Genomic DNA, 21,663 nt, shown 5'->3' with positions numbered 1-21,663 from the left:
AAGGAAGCAAGGAAGCAAGGAAGCAAGGAAGCAAGGAAGCAAGGAAGCAAGGAAGCAAGGAAGCAGCAAGGAAGCAAGGAAGGGCCAAGGCGAGTCGAAGTCACCCTTGCCTCAGCCTGTAAATTCTCTGTGGATGACGGGACAATGTTCAAACAAATGGGACATAAAACAGAAACTACACTCTTTTCACTCCATGTCAGTTTGAAGATTTATTCTGCTTTGTCTCCATAGTGATGTGCTTTTCTTTTAACAGGGCCACAACAAGGATGTGGGGGTTACCTGACAGATTCCAATAGTACACTTGTTTCTCCTGGTTCGAATTCAAATGGAAGATATGAAAAGGGCTTAAACTGCATATGGTTCATAACAGCACCTATAAACAAAGTCATAAAACTCACTTTCAACACATTTGTCCTGGAAAGTTCTGCTTCTTCAACAAGCTGCATTTATGATTATGTGAAGGTAAGACTATTAAATTTAATGGAATCTAGCCCCAAATTAACAAAGTGTATTCCAGGTACACCATAATAAGAAGTCATGAAAATGGGGAGTACTTTTGCTTTTTATAACACATTCTTCATTATTCAACATACAGTGTTACATATTGGGTATCTTCATATCAAGCTAATCTTTCCTGTGGGTAACTTAGAACTTTGTTAAGTGGCTCCCCACTTACCCTAAGATTTAGTTTGTATTTCATCAGTGCCTTGTCATGAGGTGAACTGTAAGAAGACTGGTTGTATGGAGGTACTCAAAGGACCTTGGGCAAAGCCTAAAATAAATGACAATATCAGGTCAGCAATCATCTTTCAGTTTATTTATTTATTAAGTTTACAGACTGACCTCTCACATTGCCTTTAGATATGAAAAGTACCTTAATTTTTAAGTCCCATTAAATGTAAACTATGAACATTTCTGTCCAATTTTTAAATAATTCTCTAATATTAAATTATTGTATCTTTCAGACTATGTGAATTCAGAATAAAAGTTTTAAGTAGCATCAACCAATACTTACTGGTATATCATCAGGGGAGAAAGAAAAAGTATGACAAGGTTTTTTCCCATGGGAACTTAAATCTGATTGGAAAATTAAGGAAAGACACATGCAAATCAAGTATAAATGAATCAGGATAATCAATATTTAAATGCTAACTAGTGCATTAGATAAAAACTTGGAGGATCATGCAAGTTTAAAGGAAAGGATAGTTAATGATAACCTGGTATGATTAAGAAAGACGTCTCAGGGTGAGGGGAAACATATTAAAATTAAGAGAAAACCAGAGGCCAAATGAATATTAAAAAGGGCATAGAAGTTGGACCGTGCATATTCTTTAAAGAATAAAGAGGCTGGTCTTGCTGAAGCAAAATATTAATAGATTAAGAAGAATTAATGTTGCCTAAAATAGTGAAAACATGTTACAAAGTATCATGAAAGTCAAATGAATGGATTTAGATTTTAGCAGCTGAAAGTAGGGAGTGGCCGAAGGTTATCCGAGCAGCCAGCGATGTGGAATACACATTCAGGTGAGGTAGAAGGGTCCAGGAGAGCTACCAGGAGAGACCCTGCTAAACGAAAAGGGCCTGGAAACAGGCAGGCAATGCATGAGAGGTAGGAGGTCTTCGATTTTAAAGACACTGGTTCAAAAGAAAGGAAAGTCGTAGGTGGAATTGGTATTTAAGCACTTGATTATATACTTATATTTTTCCTGTGATAAGCACTGTGTTTAGGATGCCAGGAAAACATGAGCATTCATAGGAGGCGTGGTTTCAGTGACAGCAGAACAGATACACGAGATTGCTCTGGCCAGAGAATGGGGTAGAGTACTCACGGGACATGAACATCTCTGCGGCCAAAAGGATAGCAACTGCAATTAGTGAGGAGAAAGAATGCTTTCTTAGACAGCAGGGAGATAAGCATGTACTCTCACTAGCTTCCAGGAAAGGTCCCAGGAGAGGCAATTGGAGAGGATAAAAGGCACAAGAAAAGAAACCATAAGTAGTGAAAACCAGGAATACTAAGTTTATTATATTATTTTAGTATCACTGAAATTGACAGAAACTTCTTTTCCCAGAGCATGGGTGGGCAATGCTATTAAATCACAGATTACAAGCCAAGTAGGTTAAAGTGAAGAACAAACTCATTCCATGGGATGACAACCATTTTAATAAAACATTGGGTCAGAAGCCATGGCAGAGTAAGTCCATGAAAGACTGGAGATAACAAGGAATTTCAACTCAGACTGAGGTTTTCTTTCCTAAAATGAGAGTAAAATGCACATTTTATTAAGACACATCATTTTGTTTCTTCCCTTCTGAGTTTACTTGTTACTTTCCATCTAAGAAATTTTATTTGCCAGAGAACTTCGCTCTGAAGTGTTTCCCAACTGATTTTTAAGACCCAAGAGCTCCCCTAGTTTTACAGAGAGGTAATAAACTTTAGAGGTAGTATGAGGACTCGGACCCTGTTTTGTTATCAAATTCCTTGATCTTCCTGATTCTTCATCATTTCATCTACTAAAATGAAATCACAGAATAGAACTTTCTTTGCAAGACTGTTTTGAGAATATTTAAAAATGTGTATCAGAGTGTTTAGATTGTGTCTGACATAATTTGTTAACAAAGTTATTTCACTTTTTTCCTCCTTCAAGTAAATCCAAATAGGCAGAGAGGTTATGGAATGTCTCTTTTTTAAAATACTGAAAATAACTGAGTATGATCTTATAAGGAGAGTTGATTGAATGTACTCTCAAGATCTATTTCTAGGATTGTGACTTGATAGTGTTGTATAACAGCTTGTAATCATCTGAGTTTCTTCAAATTACTTAGGACAGAAATAGTAAGAAACAAAAAGAAGTAGTTCATTTCTAGCTTCAAAATAAAACACTGTTTTGCCCCTAAAAATGTTTGTTTAGATTGACTCTTGTTTTCCCTCTTGGGAAAGCAATTTTCCTCAGCTGGCAACTCTTCCAACTTCTGCTAACTAGCCAACCAAATAACAGCTCCTGGAGTGGGAAGCTTGGAGGGGTTCTTATTACTGAATCTCTGTGATAAATGGAACATTGGCTCCCTTTTAAATTGCTTCTTAGACATTATAATAAAATTGCTTTTTAGCAAAGCTAGATTAATTCCACTCTATAAGTAGATATGCAAGGTGTGTCATGCCAAGCCCATTATTCATTCATATTTCCATTACTGTTATTGTTGAAAGGGTTGGCTTGGTGAGTAAGTAACACATAATGAACTGTGCATTTCCTTGAGTGGTTGATACTGAAATCGACATCACAACCATTTCACAGAGTTACTTGGCAGTCACTGTAGCTGGCACTGGACATGTGGAGACATAAGGACACATCTTAAGGAGTTAAAGCTTCCCAAGGAGTGTTCAGCCCATGGAGGAGACTGAAGCATCAGCAGATGTGTTATTATACAACATGATAAAAATGGCAAATATAAACAATTTAGAAAAGTAGAGTGGTGAGGGATCTCAGTAGCTTCATTTTGAGACTCAGGAAGGGCTTCCAAGATGGGATGCTCAAAAGAATGGGAAGCTTCCTCCTTTATCACTTTCCACAAATTGAGAGAAACATCACATAACCATGATTGTTGAGGGACACTGACCACCAAAAATAAGGGGAAAACAAGTGGCTCTGAACTGCATGATGTCATGCCTAGCTGCTGCTGCTGCTTCTCCTTTTTCTTCTCCTCCTTCTGCCTCTCTTCCTCCTCCTGCTCCTCCTCCTCCTGTTCCTCCTTCTCCTTCTCCTTCTTATATATTTTGTTCAGGGTCTCACTACACAGCTCAGACTCATAATGATCCTTCTGTTTCCAAGCCTTCCAGAGCTGGGATTATAGGTGTGCACCACCACGCCCAGACTCATTCACAGGCTCAGTGTGCCCAGGGTTGGGGCTGAGGTGGCCTATGACGCTGGGGATTGAACCCTAGTCCTTACGCTTGCCTAAGCAGACACTTAGTCCACTGAGCTATCTTGCTAGCCCTATGCCTAGTTTCATGACCCCAAATTCCTTACCAGTTCATCCTCTCCTGTGCTGAAGAGCATGATGTGGCCTAGAGGGACCAGCAAGTATTACCTGCTTTCCTGTGCTGGAAAATATGGTGGCAGCAGTAAGGAGATGGCCTCCTCCCAATATTTCCCAGAATCCCTTCCATAAGTGCCTCATTTATAGCCAATATTTTGTAAAGCTTCCTCTCCTATCTAATATGAAATTTTTATATGATAATTGTTCTGTGGGATTCAGTAATTTGGTTTCTAAACAAGAAATGCCAGATTTACCCCCCAAATATTGTTTTAATTCCAGTATGAACCCAAAGAATCCTACACTTATGTAAAACATTCCCTAGGGACTAGTACTGATTACACTGAAAACTTCTGTCTTAACCCACTGGGTCTAACCATTTGATCTGTGGTCAACCACTGGGAGGAGGGACTGGCAGTCTTTGGGTAGAAGATCAGAATTCCATGTAGGTATTGGATTCCTGTGAGGTTATACTGCTATGTTTGCTTTCCTTCCTCTTTTCCTTCTTTCCTTCAGTTATTTGTTAAATAAATGTTAGTATAAAGCCTACTTTATTCCATATATTTCTCCAAGCACAGGAAAAGTGTACTAAGATTTTTCAAAACTCCTGCTGTAGTTGAGATCCTGAATGTCCCTGAAAGGCTCCTGTGTCAAAGGCTCAGTGGCCATCCTATGATAGGAGTAGGAGGTGGGGCTTAGTGGAAGGAAGTTAGGTCTTTGGGAGTGTGGCCTTTAAGAGGGGATACTGGCACTCCAGCCCATTCTCTCACTACTTCCTGCCACCATGTGGGGAGCAGGTTCCTCCCAGACATGTGCCTTTTCCCTCACTGAAGGCCCACACTAACCAGGCCGAGTGACTTTGGACTCAAACTTAGGAAAACAAGAGCCAAAATCAACCTTTCCCTTTAAACCGATCATCTCAGTCATTTTGTCCCAGTGATTAAAAAAAAGTACCACAAATGTGAAAATACCTGTACTGGTGGAGCAGGTTCTAATCCATGAAGCTTGGATTCTCTTCCTGAGACCAGGGTCACTAGTACAAATTTTAGTCTAGAAAGTTCTGAAATGAATCAGAGGTTAGCCCCATACCTGTCTCCTTTTCCCTTACCAAGGAATTCTTCAGCAGATTGTCTAGAAGATCCTATCAGAGATTCTACAGTAAGGTCAGAAAAGTGAGGAAGATGCCAGGCCCAATAGCGCATGCTTATAATTCCAGCTGTATGGGAGGATGAGGCAGGAAGAATGGCAAGTCTGAGGACAACCTGGGCAACTTAGTGAAACCCCATATTTAAAAAAAGATGCTGGAGATATCACTTACTGGTAGTGATCCTATACTGGGAAGAAAAATATTCATGAGAGAAGCCAAGAAATGGGGAAGGAGAAAGGGACATAAAGAGAACTGTGCTATGTCCGTGTACCAACTCCCAACAATGATGTTATCATTATGTATTATAAACATGTATTAATAGAAAGTAACCTTTTTTAAAAGGTGCAAATTTGAAATACTCAAGTAAGAAAATAAGACATTCTCCTATTAGTAAATTTCCTGGGAAATATTAAATAACAAATTCCTATGGGAATTAATGTCTGCAGTTATTGTTAGTTCTGAAAACAAATTCTGATTTCAAAGTCTGTTGCTCTTGTGCATTAAAAGTATATACAGATTAAAATCCAAAATTTTCCTTCCCATTTCTTCAACTGTTCAAGCTAATGGGTGGGCAATGAACAGGATCTTGTAGTAGTTGTAGTCACCAGAGGCTGATTTCCACTAAATCATTTGCCTGCTCCCTTTAGAATTTTAAGTAGATTCTAATACTATTAAAGAGATGAGACAGTTGAGATAATACAAAGTTCTTTTTAGCACTTGCCCACATCTACATGACTCAGAACAAAAGTTCAAGCCATGCGCCTAAAGCAGTTATCCCAGGAAGTGCCCACCGCCAGAAGACACACCATGCAAGTGCTGAGGAGACCAAGTGAATCCTAGCCCTTATCCAGTTCCCTCCCCAGCACCCTTAGGCACTGCCCACCACACTTGCGAGAGCAGCTCTGCTGAAGGCCCACAGTAGAGATTTGGGCTTGGCTGAGAACAGGAGAGCAGATGGAGAACACAGGAAGACGTCTAGGGGTCCATGTCAGTTGTCCAGTGGCCACCAGCTATTTCATCTCCGTTAGGAGAGATCTTACTATGCTAGTGAACGATGGCATGCAAAGGTTGGGTAGGACCAGGCATGGGCACAATTCCCTCGTATCCAGCCCTGGCTTCTCCCTCATGTTTTCCTCCATATTTGTCAGTTATCTATCTAAAACCCGAGTCAAGTCTTAGAAGTCCTGCAGCTGAGGTCCCAACTGCCTGGCAGGAAATGGGTTGAAATTCCAAACTCTACAGCCCTGTCCAAGGCCCATCCCCACTTGTTCTGTTCTCTCATCTCTGGTCCCCTCCAGGGCACGTGCATGTCATGCTCTGTGGCCTCCCTCCTCCCTCCTTCTGCTGTTCCTCTGCTGGTCCTGTTCCTTGGGTGAGTCTCAAAAGTCTCTCCTTATTTTCAAGGACCAGTTCAAATGTCTCTATGAAGTCTTTGCTGATTTCTGTCATCTTCACCGCATTTCCATTCGTCTATGGTGGCACTTCCTTTTCCTCATTTTTTTACATGATTCACATACATGTGTATGCGCGTACACATGCGTGTGTGCGTGCGTGCATGCTTGTGTGTGTGTGTGTGTGTGTGTGTGTGTGTGTGTGGTGTATTTAATTTATCAGCCTTTCCTTTCCCTCGTCCACAGGTACTTCAGAGGTACAGAAAGCGTTTTTCACTCCTAGCACCGAGCAGTGAGGTCAGACACGCAGTACACCTTAATGGTACATGGGATGACAGTGCTGGGTAATGTGACTGTGATCATGAAAATGGCAAGGATCCTAATGAAACTCTGGCTTAGTTACCACAAAAAGTGCATTGCCTCCAACTTGGCAAATGGCCTCTTTAAAATTATAGGGTTAGATGCCAGAATTCTCAAGTCTCTTCTCATTCTACAGTAGTTGAATTTATGCTGAAGTAGGAGAGACATTGCCATCTAGTGGTAAATCTGTTTCACGTTTTGTTTTAAAATGACCTAGTCAACATAATCCTAGCATTTTAAAATAATATCAGCGGTCGTGGTTGTTTTGCGGTGTCTGGCACACTGTCACTCTGATATGACTTTATTATTTCAAACTACAAAAAGTATAGGCACTCATTTTAGAAATACAATCAAGATTACTCAATTGGAGAAAACTTGATTTTCTCATAGAGTATTTGAAAGAGCTCCAGGCGCCCCACTGTCTCTGCTGGCAGTGGTTCTGGCTGCTGGAGACATCCGGTCTCCCTGTCTGTGGCACTTACTTTCTTGTTGAGAAGGAGACCAAAAGAAGCACACAAGCCTCACGCCTAAGCACATATCCTGGGAAACATAGGCTCCCAGCAGGCAACTTGAATATAGTAAAATACAATGGTGGGGAGGTCAGCACTGCATAGGGTGGGCCTCTCTGAGGACAGCTGAGATCCCATGGCCTTGCTGGGCCATTCAGCAGCTGCACAGTGACTGCTGCTAGCGAGTGCAGAAGCTGCAGGCCGTGGCGCCTCTGGGCTGGTAAGAAAGGAGTGAGTCTGCACGGCAGCACAGGCCAGATCCCACAGGGCTGCAGAGTAGTGGAAACTCTACGCTAACTGTAGGGTGAATCTGCTGGAGCTTTCCAGGGGGGACAGGAGTGAAGCCTGACTTAAGATCCCAGCCCCTCGACAAGCTTGGTGGAGAAGTCTGAGCCTGCTCTGTGGAATTAGGTATTTTCAGGTAAAGGGTGATAGGATAACAGTGGAGATGGCATCCTTTGAGATACATTTTAAAGGCAGAAGGCAATGAATGTGGGAACAAAGAGGGAAGTGTGAAAGAAACCAAGGATGAGTGAAAATTCAAGTTTGAGGCATTCATTGGGACAAAGAAGACTACTGGGAAGAGCAGTCGGGGGTGGGTGGGGCTATGGTTTGAGTGTGTCCTCTGAGTTCAAGTGTTAGACAATCCTTAAATACCTATCATTATATTTTTAGTCAGGGCCTTTGGGAGGTAATGAGGGTTAGTTAGGGTTATGAGGACGTCCCCCAAAGAGAAGGGAGATGGGAGCTGGCGTGTCCCTGCTCTCTCTGCATGTGATGCCTCTCCCCTGTCATGTTGCAGCAGGGAGCCAGCTTGACTTGAGATTCCCTAGTCTTCAGCACTGTGAGAAAGACATTTCTTTATGAATTACCCAATCTAGGATATCCTGGTATAGCCACACAGTGCAGACTAAGACAGGTGGAGAGGAGAGGAGAGAAATAAAAGCACTTATTAGGTACTTATTATGTGTCTGACAATCAGGGGACATTGCAATGAATGGAACAGACAGAAATCTGTGCGTCTCTGGAACTTGCATTCTCATTAGAGAAAACAATGAGATAAATAAGTCATATGCATAGAATGTCAGATTTAGGGCCAGGGATATAGCTCAGTGGCAGAAGCTGCTGTCTGCCAAGCTCAAGGCCCTGAGTTCTATTCCTGATACTAAAAAGAAAAAGAATGTCATATTTTACTGAAGAAAATCAGACAGGAAAGGAAACAGCAAGCCAAGAGAGTGGAAACAGGGATGCCCTTCCTGAGTCAGTGACCTGGAGTAGAAACCACAGGGACTGTGGGAGGACAAACCGTATGGGTGCAGTGGGATTGGGACTCAAGCAAAGGGACCGGCCAAGTGAAAGCCAGGAAGCTGAATGGCACCTGCATGGCTCAAGGGGGACAGAGTGGAGAAAGAAAGTAGACCTGAAAGACTGGGATGAGGAGGAGAGCAGATCCTAGTGGGTCTTAGCCATTGCCATTTTTGTACTGAGAGAGAGGAAACAGGCAGATTTATCAGAGTGGATCCCTGGCCTGGCTTCTTTACAGCCTTAGCCCCTGGCTGATATTTTGAGAACAGACTAGAGAAGGACACTTGTAGAATTGGGGGCTCCATAAAAAACACTTTGGTGTTGATCCAGGCAAAGCATCAGAATGGCTTGGACTGGCTTGGTGGTGGGCGCTTCAATGAGGCCAGCAATGGGTTTGGGCCCTCGTGACGCACCATTCATTGAATCATGTATTACTTTCCCAAAGAGGAAAAAATGGTTGCCACCATACCAGTCTTGTACTGAAAATTTTTTTTAATGTCATTGATCCAATCATAATTCTGTTCCTAAATCTAGAATCTCTGTCACAGCAGCAACGTAAACATCCTTAGTCATGACCTCTGGTGACTTTACATCCTATGTGACATACAATAATGCAGTTCTCTGCCAGTGAGGGAGAACTCATGAGCTCATTTTCTTTTCAGTTATATGATGGGGAGAGTGAAGATGCAGACTTGGTAGGAACATTTTGTGGGACCAGAGTACCTGCTCCTTTTATCTCGTCTGGTAACTTCCTTACAGTTCAGTTTGTCAGTGATCTATTGATAGAAACAGAAGGATTTAATGCAACATATACCTTCATGGACAGTAAGTAAACTAATACTTTTATATGTTATAAACTACATAAGTACTTCTGTACTAAAAAAAATGCTATGTTTATTGTATCTAAACTCAATGTTAATTACTAAATTATATCAGTTGATCAATAAACATTTTATAACACTGTATAACCTGCAGTAAATTTTGATGCAATCCTTAATTAAAAATTTATACTTAAGGGATGGTGAGATAGCTCAGCAGACTGAACGCCTGCCTGCTTAGGCAAGAACAGGGACTAGAGTTCAATTCCTGGCACCATATGCTGTGCTGGCCCTGAAACCAGGTGTGGTGGGGTATGCCTGTAATTCCAGCACTGAGAAGGCTGAAAATAGGAGGATCACTATAAATCCGATCTGTACAGTGAAACCTTGTATCAAACACATTTTCAAAAAAAATTATACTTAATTCCTTAATAGAATGATACAAATATTCCCCCTTTGGGGACAGCAAATGCAGAATGCTAGAGACTGTGATGATACATGAGGAAAATATCTCCTACGTTGTTTTTCTCTTCTTTTTTCAGTGCCTTGTGGTGGAACATATAACGCAACTTGGGCTCCCCAGAATATTTCATCACCCTCTGTATTAAACGCTAGCTTTCCATTTTTCACCTGCACTTGGGTCATTAAAGCACCTCACTTCAATCAGGTCAAGATAACTGTGTGGGAACTACAGCTGCCAGCAGACGACTGTGCCCAGAACTATCTAGAGTTTCAGGACTCACCACAGGTAACCAGGACAGGATGGACAACAGTCACAGCTAGAGTACCTCTCACTAATATTTGTAAAATACGTGATGTAGGTAAGGCGTGAGTAAATAAATCTTCAAAGCTACTTATATTTTCAACTCCACTCAGGCATGTGGAGAATTTGATTCAGTAGGGCAAGAGCTTGCAAACTTTCCGATGCCAGCACATTCTCTGGATGTCTTGTTAAAAATGCCCCGGAACCCCCTCTGATGTTGATTCCCCTGCAGCAGAGCACCCACCAATCTCAATACGTGGTCAACATCTCAAATGTTCTGGCGGTGGCATCAGTGCTTCATGGACTGGGTGTATGCCTGCAGCCAGTGGGACCAGCATGTAGAAAGAATTGGAAAAGTCTACATGAGCATGAGAAAATTAGCTAACACTCTATGAGGGATAGGTCTAGGGGGACTGTATTCACAGTAGCATGGTAAGGGGAGAGATGGGGGGAGGGAGAAGGAAAATAAAAAGATTTCTTTTGATTAAAAGTGAAAAATAAGAAGAAAATCTTAATTACCCAATGAGTAAGTTGTTGAAAAGACTTTCAGGGTATAAAATGTGACATTAACATGAGACCTAAAGATTTCAGCATGCTCATCCTGTGGGCAGATAACTCATAATGAAAATGATGTGAGGGCTGGGGACATTCTGCACCATCAGGCCTCCACATGGACACCCGGAGAACACTCAGGAGTACATGGACTGTCTTTGCAGTCTGGGGAGTGACTATCCTATTCATTCCAAGAGTGTCATGTCCAGACAACTGTGTGTTGTCAGTAAGAATCCCATCTGTTATATTCCAAGTTCTCAGGCTCCTCATTAGATAGCTGGGGTTGCCTGGTTATCACATGTCCCCATCTTGGGAGAAAAACTCTAGTCTGTCTGACTCCACAGTGCTGACTTTATGAATTTGCTAAGTGTTATACATGTATTAGACACTGGAATTAGTCTTGAGCTCCCATAGTTGTCAAGATGCATGGTTGTCATCATTCTACAGTTTAGTAGTTTTCAGGACAAAGCTATTCCCTAAGGGTAGCCTCAGCAGGAACTTAGAGTCAAATAGACAACAAAACCCTTTGGGTTGAAGCTCTTAATTTTCCAGTGGTTGATGAAGTTGAGATGGCAGAGTTTGGAGAAAACCCTTAAGCTGGGCCCAATAAGGAGTTTGGGAATGAGTCAGCAGCTAGACTAGCTTACAGTTTGGCCCAATATTTGTCATGACTGATTAGGGCCCTTCATCTGAATAAATGAAGGAAACAATGAAGCATTTTTGTTTGAGTAGATAAGGAGGAAGAAAGAAACTGATGGATGGGCTGGATAAACTGACACCCTCAAAGTACTGAAGAATAGAAAGAGAACCATAGTGGGGAGATTGTAAAGAGACTATGTGGTGCAGGCAGTAGACGGGGGGAAGAAGGACAGATGGCCGGCACTTGGGTCAGCAACCTCATGAGTGAGGGTGAACATCACTAGGATTAAGAAGCTCAAAGAAGAGATGTTTAATGGCCCATCGAAAAACCTCAGACCTCCAAGACTTTAGAAAACAAATCAGATGACCTAAGTTACTGGTGACCTAAAGCATCACAAGTCTGTAATAAATGAAAGTGTGCACCCAAAAGAAGAGTAAATAAAAATGACAGGAAGGCTCAGGGAGCCTCTTTGACCCTTGGTAGAGACCTACCTAGGGGGACCAACTTTGCAGTGTGGAAGTGTGATGCTGCAGTGAGGAGCACAAAGAACACCACCAGTAGCAGCAGCACCACCGCCCCACCAGCACCACTGCCACCACTTTCCCTCAATGAATTGTGCGTGGGGGTGCAGAAGGGGGAAGATTCAGATTTCACATAAGACTACAGCATGGAAAAGCTGGGGATAGACACAGGGGGTGGTTGACAGTGGAGCTGAAATTCAGATGACACAGCAGGCAGAATCAGGGATAGGACCAGCAGCAGGAGACAGGGATGGAGGTAGGCCAGGAGCCCACCCTAACAGAAGTCTTCAAACAGGTCTGGAGTACGGACCTTCAGTAGGTGATAGAGAATGAGTATCAGAGATGCACTAACTTTGGTACAAGTTGGTATTGAGCAGGAATTGATGGCTATTTAGCCACATTTGGACCATGGTCTTGAGAGGGAATGTGGGCTGCCCAAGTACGAGAGAAGGGCCAAGCAGCACACTGTAGGTGGCAGCAGTTTCAGGGGACTTGCTGTAGTGCTGAACCCTCCAAATAGGTTTTCTACAGGGCAGCAGAGGCTGGGACAAGGGAGTGGTCTTGAGTTAGCCTTATGGGCTCAGTACTTGGAAAAGAGCTCAAGCAGGGGACTTGCAGTGAGCTGGGCGGCTCAGTGAGTGGGTCTGCTCAGAGCAAGCCCTGGCACTTGCAAGGATGTGGCACACTGGGGCTGAGGCCTGTGGTCTGCAAGAGGCCGCTGTCTAAAGTTTCATTAGACAATCTGGGCCCCCAGCACCACCCTCACCCCTCTGGGAGGTGGCATGTCTTTCTATTCCAACGCCAACAGTGAGTCTTGCTGCAGAGTTCTCTAACACTACAGCTGGTCCTGTGACTGGGAATCTAAGTCAGATTTCTCTCTGCAGTTTCATTTGCCTATAGCTGTCCACTTCTGAAACCACAGCTGACACTGTTTGGCTTCCATTGCATTTCAGATCAATGGAAACCCTGGAGTTCAGTTCTGCGGCAGAAACACAACCACTGCGCCGGTGTTTTACTCCTCAGTGAGCACTGCTGTTGTTGTCTTCAAATCAGATGATTTAAGCTCCAACTCTAGAGTAGGCTTCACCTATGAGATTGAAGGTAAGCCCTGAGACTCCAATTCATTCCAGAAAATCTTGTATCTTCCAATTGTGGAAAGAAGTCACCCCAGTGCTGAGGTTAGGGGTTGTAATGATAAACCATTAGATAAGACTCGTAACTAGAACCTATGCTCAGTTTAGCAAATTACTATCAATGGTTCCTGAAGTGCTAAAATGAGTGTAATACTAACTAAAATGTAATGCACTTAATTTAAAAATATACCATTTATTTTATCAATGATCCACTTGACTGCATGTAAGGATCACCATCTATGTGTTTAAAAGCCCAACAAGATAAAATGCCTCCATTATACCTATTTGCAGTTCATTGATTTTTAGTATTCAAAAAGTTGGGCATCCCTAAACCTTAGGGAACTGTTTTACAGACCCATAGTTCTTTTAAAGGATTACATGATTTTATACCTGAGCTTAATTTTTAAGAACACTTTATTTACTGTGTGTTTTGAAATTGATGAAAACAGTCTCTGATCTAAACAAACAATAAAAATACTTCATTTTTTAAAAAAAATCAATAATGACCTATGACTTTACAGTGCTATTACTACAAATAAATCATCAAAGGAATTCCTGGGAAATCATTAGAGAAAATCCTGTCTGCAATTTAGTCTTTGTGCATAAAACAGAGCCTGGGCTGGGCCTGGTGGTGCACACACTCCCCACCCTGGCAGGGTAAAGCAAGAGGACTGCAAGTGTAAGCCCAACGTGGGCAACTTAGTGCATTAGTGGCATCCTGTCTCAAAATTAAAAAATACACAAATAAAAGAAGTGAGGATGTAGCTCAGTATGATGTACCTCTAGGTTCAATTCCCAGTACCAAAAAGAATCACAAAAAAGTTCTAAATGTCAACCACCAACACCCTGACTGGGTCACAGGAGTTTAAAGGATGCTGGAGCCCTGTTTGGGGGACATTCTTGTATCTTGTCCTTGCACAAGAGTGTTTTTGTCAGCAAGTTTTTGTCATGTCTCAGGTATCAGTGACCTCAAAGGTGAAGGAACTGGCTGGATTATCTTTTTCCTAAAAATTGATTACATTTTGTAAACTTTGAAAATTATTCCTGTCAACTTGAAAGAGCAATAAATATTTGGATGCGTATGTTAACTATGAACATTTTTTCTCCTATAAGATTGCAACAGACACTATAACCAGGGATTTGGCAGTCTGAGGAGTCCTGGATGGCCAGACAATTACTATGCGAACCTGGATTGCACTGTGATTCTCTCGGCCCCCCAGAACCACAGCATCTCCCTCTTTTTCTACACTTTGAACATCGAGACCTCCAGGAACTGCGCGCATGACTTCTTGGAGGTGAGGTGCATTTGACTGTTGAGGAAATGACTTAGTGTGAGAGAAGATGGGTCTCTTAGGTGTTTTCACTCTTCCCTCTCCTGTTGCCAACTCTGCATGCCCTTTTCCAGTCCATCCATTCCTTCGCCATTCCATCACTCCATATTGACCAAACACCTTCTAGTCCAGGCGATGGGAAGACAACAGAAGACAAAACATACTGGCTGCCATCAGGGTACTTAGAGCCTAAAAAGACAGGCAGAGGGCAGCAGCCAATCACAGCATCACATGGGAAGGACTAGCACAGTCTGTCCCTCAGGGACACTGACTCAGTTTGGGGACAGCTATGGTTTCTTTCTATAAGCGGCTTATACTGAGTTTTGATCTGAAGGAGCAGAGGAGGTCCAAGGGTAAGGTGCTGATTTTGGCAGGTGGCACTAATTTTGAAAGCGAATTTTGTCTGTAGATGAAACTGCCTAATACTAAACAGCTCACTGATTTCCCTGTGGGCTGCAATCAGCTGGAGCAGCTGTGCTGTTTTCTAAGGACCTTTGAGCAAATATTCTGCGAATTAGAATTAGTGATTCCATTTGACCCCATTGCTCCCCTTCTAGGTGTCTTCCCAAAGGAGTTAATGACATCATTTTACAGTGACCCATGCACACCCATGTTTATAGCAGCATGACTAAAAACACAAGAGCTAAATCTTATGTCTGTAAACAGATGAATGGATTCAAAAATGCAGTCTTTGTCCACAGTGGACACTACTCCACCATAAAGAAGGATACACTTGTGTCGCTGTAGGAAAATGGATGTACCTTGAGACCACAAGGTTAAGTGATGCCAGCTCACATGTCACACAGCTTCTTTTATGTGAGAAACCCAAAGTGCAAATGAAGAGCAAAGTAAAGGATAGATAATAGGAAGTGGGGAGATAGCTCTTTCGAAAAAAGAAAGGAGACCAAGAGATGGAGAGGGAGGAAGAGGGCGGGAAGGGGATATGGAAAGAATTCTGATGAGTTGTGTTCAACTCCACACAGTCAATCACTGGATGCTACAAACTCATACTAAGAGGAAAAACCCAAAGTCCGCTGAGCACGTGCAGCTGAGCTCCATCCCTTTGTCCACCACCACCCCAGAGGAAGCTGCACTGGCATAAGGAATGTCTGCAGTCTGTTTGTCCTGCACCCAGCCCCGCACTTGCCTCCACCCCTCCCCAGAGCACCTTGAGAAAGCCCAGTTCCTGGTGTGGCTGTGAATACCTTGTGGTGTGCCCAGAGCTTCTGTGTCTCATCCGCACCGTCCCCCATAGCCTACTGATGTGGGGGAGGCACGTCTTTGTTTGTGGAGAGGAGACTCTTCTAATGAGCCCTGCACCTTTGAGCAGATCTTTGATCAGATTCTTAGTGCCACTATCTGACCTTTGTAGGCTAAACAAATGTACATGGCTGGCTTCGTTTCTTCTGGGTGGGCTTCATGTGGGCTCCTGGCCTCTTAGTAACCAAAGCCCTTGCCTCACCCTTCTGCTTCTGACCTCCAGCAGCCTTTTTCCCTTTCTGGCCTCCAGCCCCTTCCCAGCTGAGCTCACTGAGCCTCTGCTTCTGCTGTCACATCCAGATTGTTCCTGGCTCCAGAAAAAAGTCTTTTATCAGGATTTAGCTTCAGTGGGATTCCTCAGGCAGTGTTCTGTTCCTGGGAAACTTCACAGAATCTACACACAGTGTGATGACCTTCAGGAGAAGTGCCTGCCTTCCTCATAGGGAGGAGCTGCCAAAGCAGGAAACTGGGTGTGTTGGGGGGTAGGAGGGCAGATGAGGCAGGGGACAAATGAAGGGAGGAATGCCGCCCTGCTCCTGCCAACTAGGGTGCTCCACTCAGGCCTGCACACTTACCCACCCTGGAGATCTAAATGTTTTTATGAAAAATAAAACAGAAATGGGATACGGAGAAAGCTTAGAACTGTCTCGCTTGTCAAAGTGATGGTGAACGCCACTGCATTCACCTGTCAGTTAGAGTTAACACTTGCCCTTGGCCTGCTGCAAGCTGAGAAGGAAAGACCCACTTTCCTGGCTGCTGGGTATTCCACCTCCTGTCTGCCCTTCTCTGCTCCGTGCATAGATCTGAAACTTCCTGTCCAGTAAAGAAAGAAAGAGAAAGCCTGGAGAACATGACCGAGTCTGGTGGGGGCCTGGCATCTTGGCGGCCAGGCCAGGAAACCTCAGCGTTCCACTGTTACCCTGGTGGGAACAGAAATCTTTTACCAGGGACTTGGCCTTGGTAGCAGCAAAGGCCAGGCTCCCAGCCAGTTTCATTGTGGGTGTGTTTATTTTATTGGTACATTTTAGATATACAGAATGATCACATTATCACAGGGAATCTGTACCTGTGCATGATGCGTCTTGCTGCCTCCCACCCCCTTCCCTCCTTCAAGCCCCCTCTCCTGCTTATTTATAGAAGTTTTGTTTCCATGTTTTCTTCTATTCTTTTATTTCTTATCCATTCTTTCTTCATCCCCTCCCTCGTCCTATCTCTCATTTGATCCTCCTGTTTCCCAATATCTATTATACATTTTGGTCCTTATTCACATTCTGGGTTTCTCACACCAGAGAAACAATGCAGTATTTCAACATGTATGTCTGATTTATTTCACTAAAGAATATGGTCCCAATGTATCCATTTAGTTACTTTTTTATTTTATAACTTTTTAAAATTTAATTTTATTGAGAGAGAAATAGCAATGAGACAGTTTCAAAACAGGTTAGTAGGACAGTTACAATAATTAATACATTGCATATTGTTGTCTTTGTAGTAGTTATTTATAGTACAAGATGTAGATATGATATCTTGCCTAAACAATATTATTAAAAATCTTTCTTCTTATTGAACTAAGAGAAAGTAGCTATATATCCTATTTCGTAGATACAGATATATCTATATATCTATATCTATATATTTCACTACAAAATGGTCCTTCATTTATATCCCCCTTTTTGTTTAGTTTTGTTAGAGATGGGTATTCCATTGCCATTCAAATATTGTATGTGTGTGAATTCAGCAAAATAATCCAATATAGTGCAGTAGTCCATAATAGTAGTGGGTTTTCCATAGGACTGGCAATGTCAGAAGCTGTTGACTTGAGCCTTTTACAGCTCAGCATATTAATATGGCTTTACTTTTTATACTTCGTTTTTATACTTTTTTGCTGGATAGTTAAAACCAAGATAAAGCAAAATCTATATAACAAGAAATGTAGCTTTTGTATCTGACAAGGTCAGTCAAATCCCCTCAAGACTTACTCTGAAACCCTGTACAGCAGTTTATAGATCTTTTGTCAGTGTCAGCCATGTGGATGAGTCACAACCATTGCTTGACCAATTTGCTCTCTGAGAAAGCCTGAGAGAATGTTTTCTCTCCATGTGACTCTCTTTAAGCATACTCTACATCATTGATCACTTTCCTCTGTGGCTCCATAATCTCCTTGAACAGAAAATTTGGGACATCACGGAGTTACAGGATGTTACAGTACAGGTTCTCTTATGTTGTGAGTCCTCACTAACCTTGAAGGGCTGGGGCCAAAATGTTAGCTACCTCTGTAGCCCTTTTTTTCCTCTAATTTTTTGGTCTGCAAACTTAAGTTGTTAACCCTCTAGAAGAGAAGCTTAATGACATTATTATCCTACAATGTAGGCAGTTGAGCTTAACATCAGTGTCTGAATATCAAATGGCTTAGATATAACATGGAACAGGTATTTTCCATCAATTGTTGATACGCTAAACCTTAAATCCCTACAGAATGTGAAAAAAAAATAAAAAATAAAAAATTAAATAAGAAACCATTACATATTTTTACACAGAAATTTAGAAATCTAACCATATACTACATTGTAGCAACATCCATTTAGTTATAAATGTCTCAAGTTTATCCTTCTTTATTGCAGAGTAATATCCCACTGTATTTTTAAAAACCCGTATCTTTATCCATTCATCAGTTGATGGACATTCAGACTCTTTCCAAGATTCGGCTAATACAAACAGCACCATTATAAATGTGGGGGGTGCATCTATCACTGTGGGTTGGTGACTTTAATTCTTTTGGGACGATGCCAAGAAAGGGAATAGCTTAGCTGAATGGAACCACTAGTCCCAGTATTTGGAAGAATCTCCACACTGATTTCCACAGTGGTTGCCCCAGTCTGCCCTCCTACCAACAGTGGAGAAGGGTTTCTTTTTCCCTACAGCCTTACCAGCAATTGCTCTTGGTTACTTTCTTGATGATAGCCTTTCTTTCTGGGGTGAGATGGAACCTCAGTGTTTAATTTGCATCTCTCGAATGATCAGTGATGCTGAACTGTGTTTTTGGTCTGTCTGTCTGTCTCTTTCTTTCTTTCTTTCTTTCTTTTTTTTTTTTTTTCTTTCTTTTCTTTCTTTCTTGTGGCTGGCTTAGCCCACTTTTTGGGCAGACCTGGCAAGGCATGTGGTGCCCAGGGATTGAACTGTGGTCCCTGCACCTGCCTACGCTTGCCTAAGCAGGTGCTGTAGACTGCTGAGCTATCTCACTGGCCCCACATGTATTTCTTTTCTATTTCTGCTTCTTCTGAAAAGTGTCATTTCTGTTGGCTTTTTTTGGATTGAGTCTTTAAATTTGGAGTGTCCAATGTTTTTTAAGTTCTTTATGTATCCTAGACAGTAGTCTTTGGCCCTGAGGAACAGCTGGCAGAATGGTTTTTCCCCATTCTGTTGTCTTCACTCTCACTTGCTGGTTTTTCACTATGAAAAACAATTTGGACAAGATGAGATCCCAGTTGTTGACTCTTTGTAATAGTTCTTGTGTGATTAGAGTTTTCTTCATAAAGTTTTTGCTTACACCAGTGTCTTAAGGAGTTCTACCTGTTCTAAGGTCCAGCAGATTTAGTATTTCTGTTTTAATATTTAGTTATTTAATTCATTTGGATTTAGTTTATTTTTTAGCTTAAGAACATAAACATTTATTTCAATTTGTTGATCATCTACTTTTTGAAATAAGCTTATATTCAATAGAACCCATTAGAACAACTTTAGAAGAAATGATCAGGTAATAACTAAATCAACAGTCTAAATTATAAAAAGATAAGGTAGGTAAATATTTATGTTTTCTATCATCCTCTGTAGTTATTTAAGTTTATTTTTAATACTAATTTTATTGAGAAAGAAATAGCGTTGAGACAGTTTCAGAGCAGTTTAGTAGGATAGTTACAATAATTAATACATTGCATATTGTTGTCTTTGTAGTAGTTATTCATAGTACTATGAATATCTGCATCATATCTTGATTTAGTTCAGTGCGTGGTTGAAAATGTAGCTCTAGTTTTAATCTTCAGCATGTGGAAAGGCAGTTTTTTTAGCACCATCTATTAAAGAGGATCTTTCTTCCAGTGATGACGGTGTTTGGCTTGTTTGTCAAAGATAAGGTAGCTGAGTGTGTATGTGTGTGGTTGGCTCTGCATCTTCTAATCTGCTGCACTGATTCTTGAATCTGTTTTCTATACAGGCCAGTTTGGGGTACTCATGTCTTCTGGGTCTTCAGCTCCCTCATTCAGGGTCTTCTGTATTCCAGAGATGCCATCTCAGTTGTTTTATTCCTCCTGTGCAGGAAAAAGTGAATATGAGGAGTTGTTAGCAGCCTCCTATGTGGCTCCTTCTTTCAGAGCAAAAGCATTTTTAAAAAGAGGGCCAGAGGGAAAGAAGCTGCCCCATCTACTGTAAAGGGCTGGCTGCTTTGTTCCAGCCAAGGCCAGCTTGTTTAAACATCTGACAGATAATCCAACCACAAGCAGAACAGCACTGTTCTCGCCCGCTGGCTAGAGGCGATCTGTTCAGATCAGCCCAGCCCAGCCAAATAAGCACTGCACCACTGGAGAAGCTCTCTGATTTAGAGAACTGGCAACTAACTGAACTTTCAACTACAGAGTTATTAAGGGAATTGGAAAACTTCTCAGGTGTTGACTATGTACATCAGTGAAATCAATACTTACCCACGCTGAGCTGGTTCTAGCCAGGCACTGCCCAAGCCATGTTCCTGGCATACTCTTGGAGGTAGGCCTGGCTGAGATGCTCCAGCAGGATCCGGGCTGAGGACTGAGTGAGTGAGGCTGAATGCGCAGGGTGTGTATAACTCCATCCCCACAGCCTGACTCATTTCCTGTTTTGACACATGTCCTGCAGGCTTGTGAGCTGAAAAGAAAAACTACACAGCCTCAGAATGTGCTCTTAACATGCAGTAAATAGAAATCAGAAATTGTATAGGTTCACTGACTTCTGTCCTTTCCTGCATAGAAACCTTTTTATGGAGTATCTGGCAGGGGGAAACTGGAAACACCAAGCAGTACTGCCCCCCAGACCTTCGCACCTGTGCTCTAATTATGTCCTGCAAAGTGCCTTGTCCCAAACGCTACAGAGTGACAGCACCAATTGGAGCATAAACATGCCCTGGTGTTGACTGCTGTAAACTCACAGACATTTCCGAATCCAAATGCAAATGGTTTTTGACCCAGAAATTGAACATTTCTCTCCTTTGCAAGAGAAAGCAACTTTTGTATGAATTTCCAGAAAATCCTTTGCTCCTAAGCCATAAAACTACAAAACTTTTGCACACACACACACACACACACACACACACACACACACATAACCCTGGTCTATTAAACTGTCTCTCCTCCTACTGTACACTAAATGTGAGTTGGAGAAGAAGGTGTGATGGTAGTAACTAGTGCCTTTTTTTTTTTTTCCCTAAAGATAAGAAATGGAAGTGACAGCGGTTCGCCACTACTGGGGTTGTACTGTGGAAGCCTACTGCCAAACCCCATCTTCTCTCAAAGTGGCACAGTGTATCTGCGATTTAAGACTGATGGCAGCATTTCCAGATCCGGTTATGAGCTCACCTGGACCTCTTCCCCTTCTGGTAAGCTATCTGCACTTTGTAAGCTATAGTAACATAGGAAAGGGAAACACAAAAAGTCCAACAGACAAGGACAAAGCAACCTCATCTTCTCTGCTGTTTCACTGATGGTATTCTGTTAAAATTAGACGTAGTTTTGGCTGGCCAGATAGCTCAGCAGATTAAAGCTCCTGCTTAGGCAGACGCAGGGGTCAGAGTTTCAATCCCCAGCCTGCCTTGCCAGGCCTGCCCCTGGGGTGCATCGAGAAGGAGATTATGATTGGGTGTGGTAGCGTACACCT

General features: G+C 42.2%; 1 protein-coding gene across 1 annotated transcript in view; it reads left to right on the top strand.

Annotated features, from left to right (window-relative positions):
• The window catches only part of Cubn (cubilin), a 301,005-nt gene that overhangs the window by 274,356 nt on the left and 4,986 nt on the right, over nt 1-21,663 (top strand). Inside the window, exons 60-65 of the mRNA XM_023705447.1 lie at nt 254-462; nt 9,410-9,572; nt 10,108-10,313; nt 12,995-13,142; nt 14,288-14,469; nt 21,220-21,385. Of these exons, the coding sequence (XP_023561215.1) occupies nt 254-462; nt 9,410-9,572; nt 10,108-10,313; nt 12,995-13,142; nt 14,288-14,469; nt 21,220-21,385 (1,074 nt within the window). The remainder of the gene's footprint in view (nt 1-253; nt 463-9,409; nt 9,573-10,107; nt 10,314-12,994; nt 13,143-14,287; nt 14,470-21,219; nt 21,386-21,663) is intronic.

The sequence above is a fragment of the Octodon degus genome, unplaced genomic scaffold, assembly GCF_000260255.1.
Source record: "Octodon degus isolate 3935 unplaced genomic scaffold, OctDeg1.0 scaffold00220, whole genome shotgun sequence".
NCBI classification, from domain to species: Eukaryota; Metazoa; Chordata; class Mammalia; order Rodentia; family Octodontidae; genus Octodon; species Octodon degus.
Note: the sequence above shows the minus strand (reverse complement) of the source record. Positions and strands in the feature narration are given on the sequence as shown.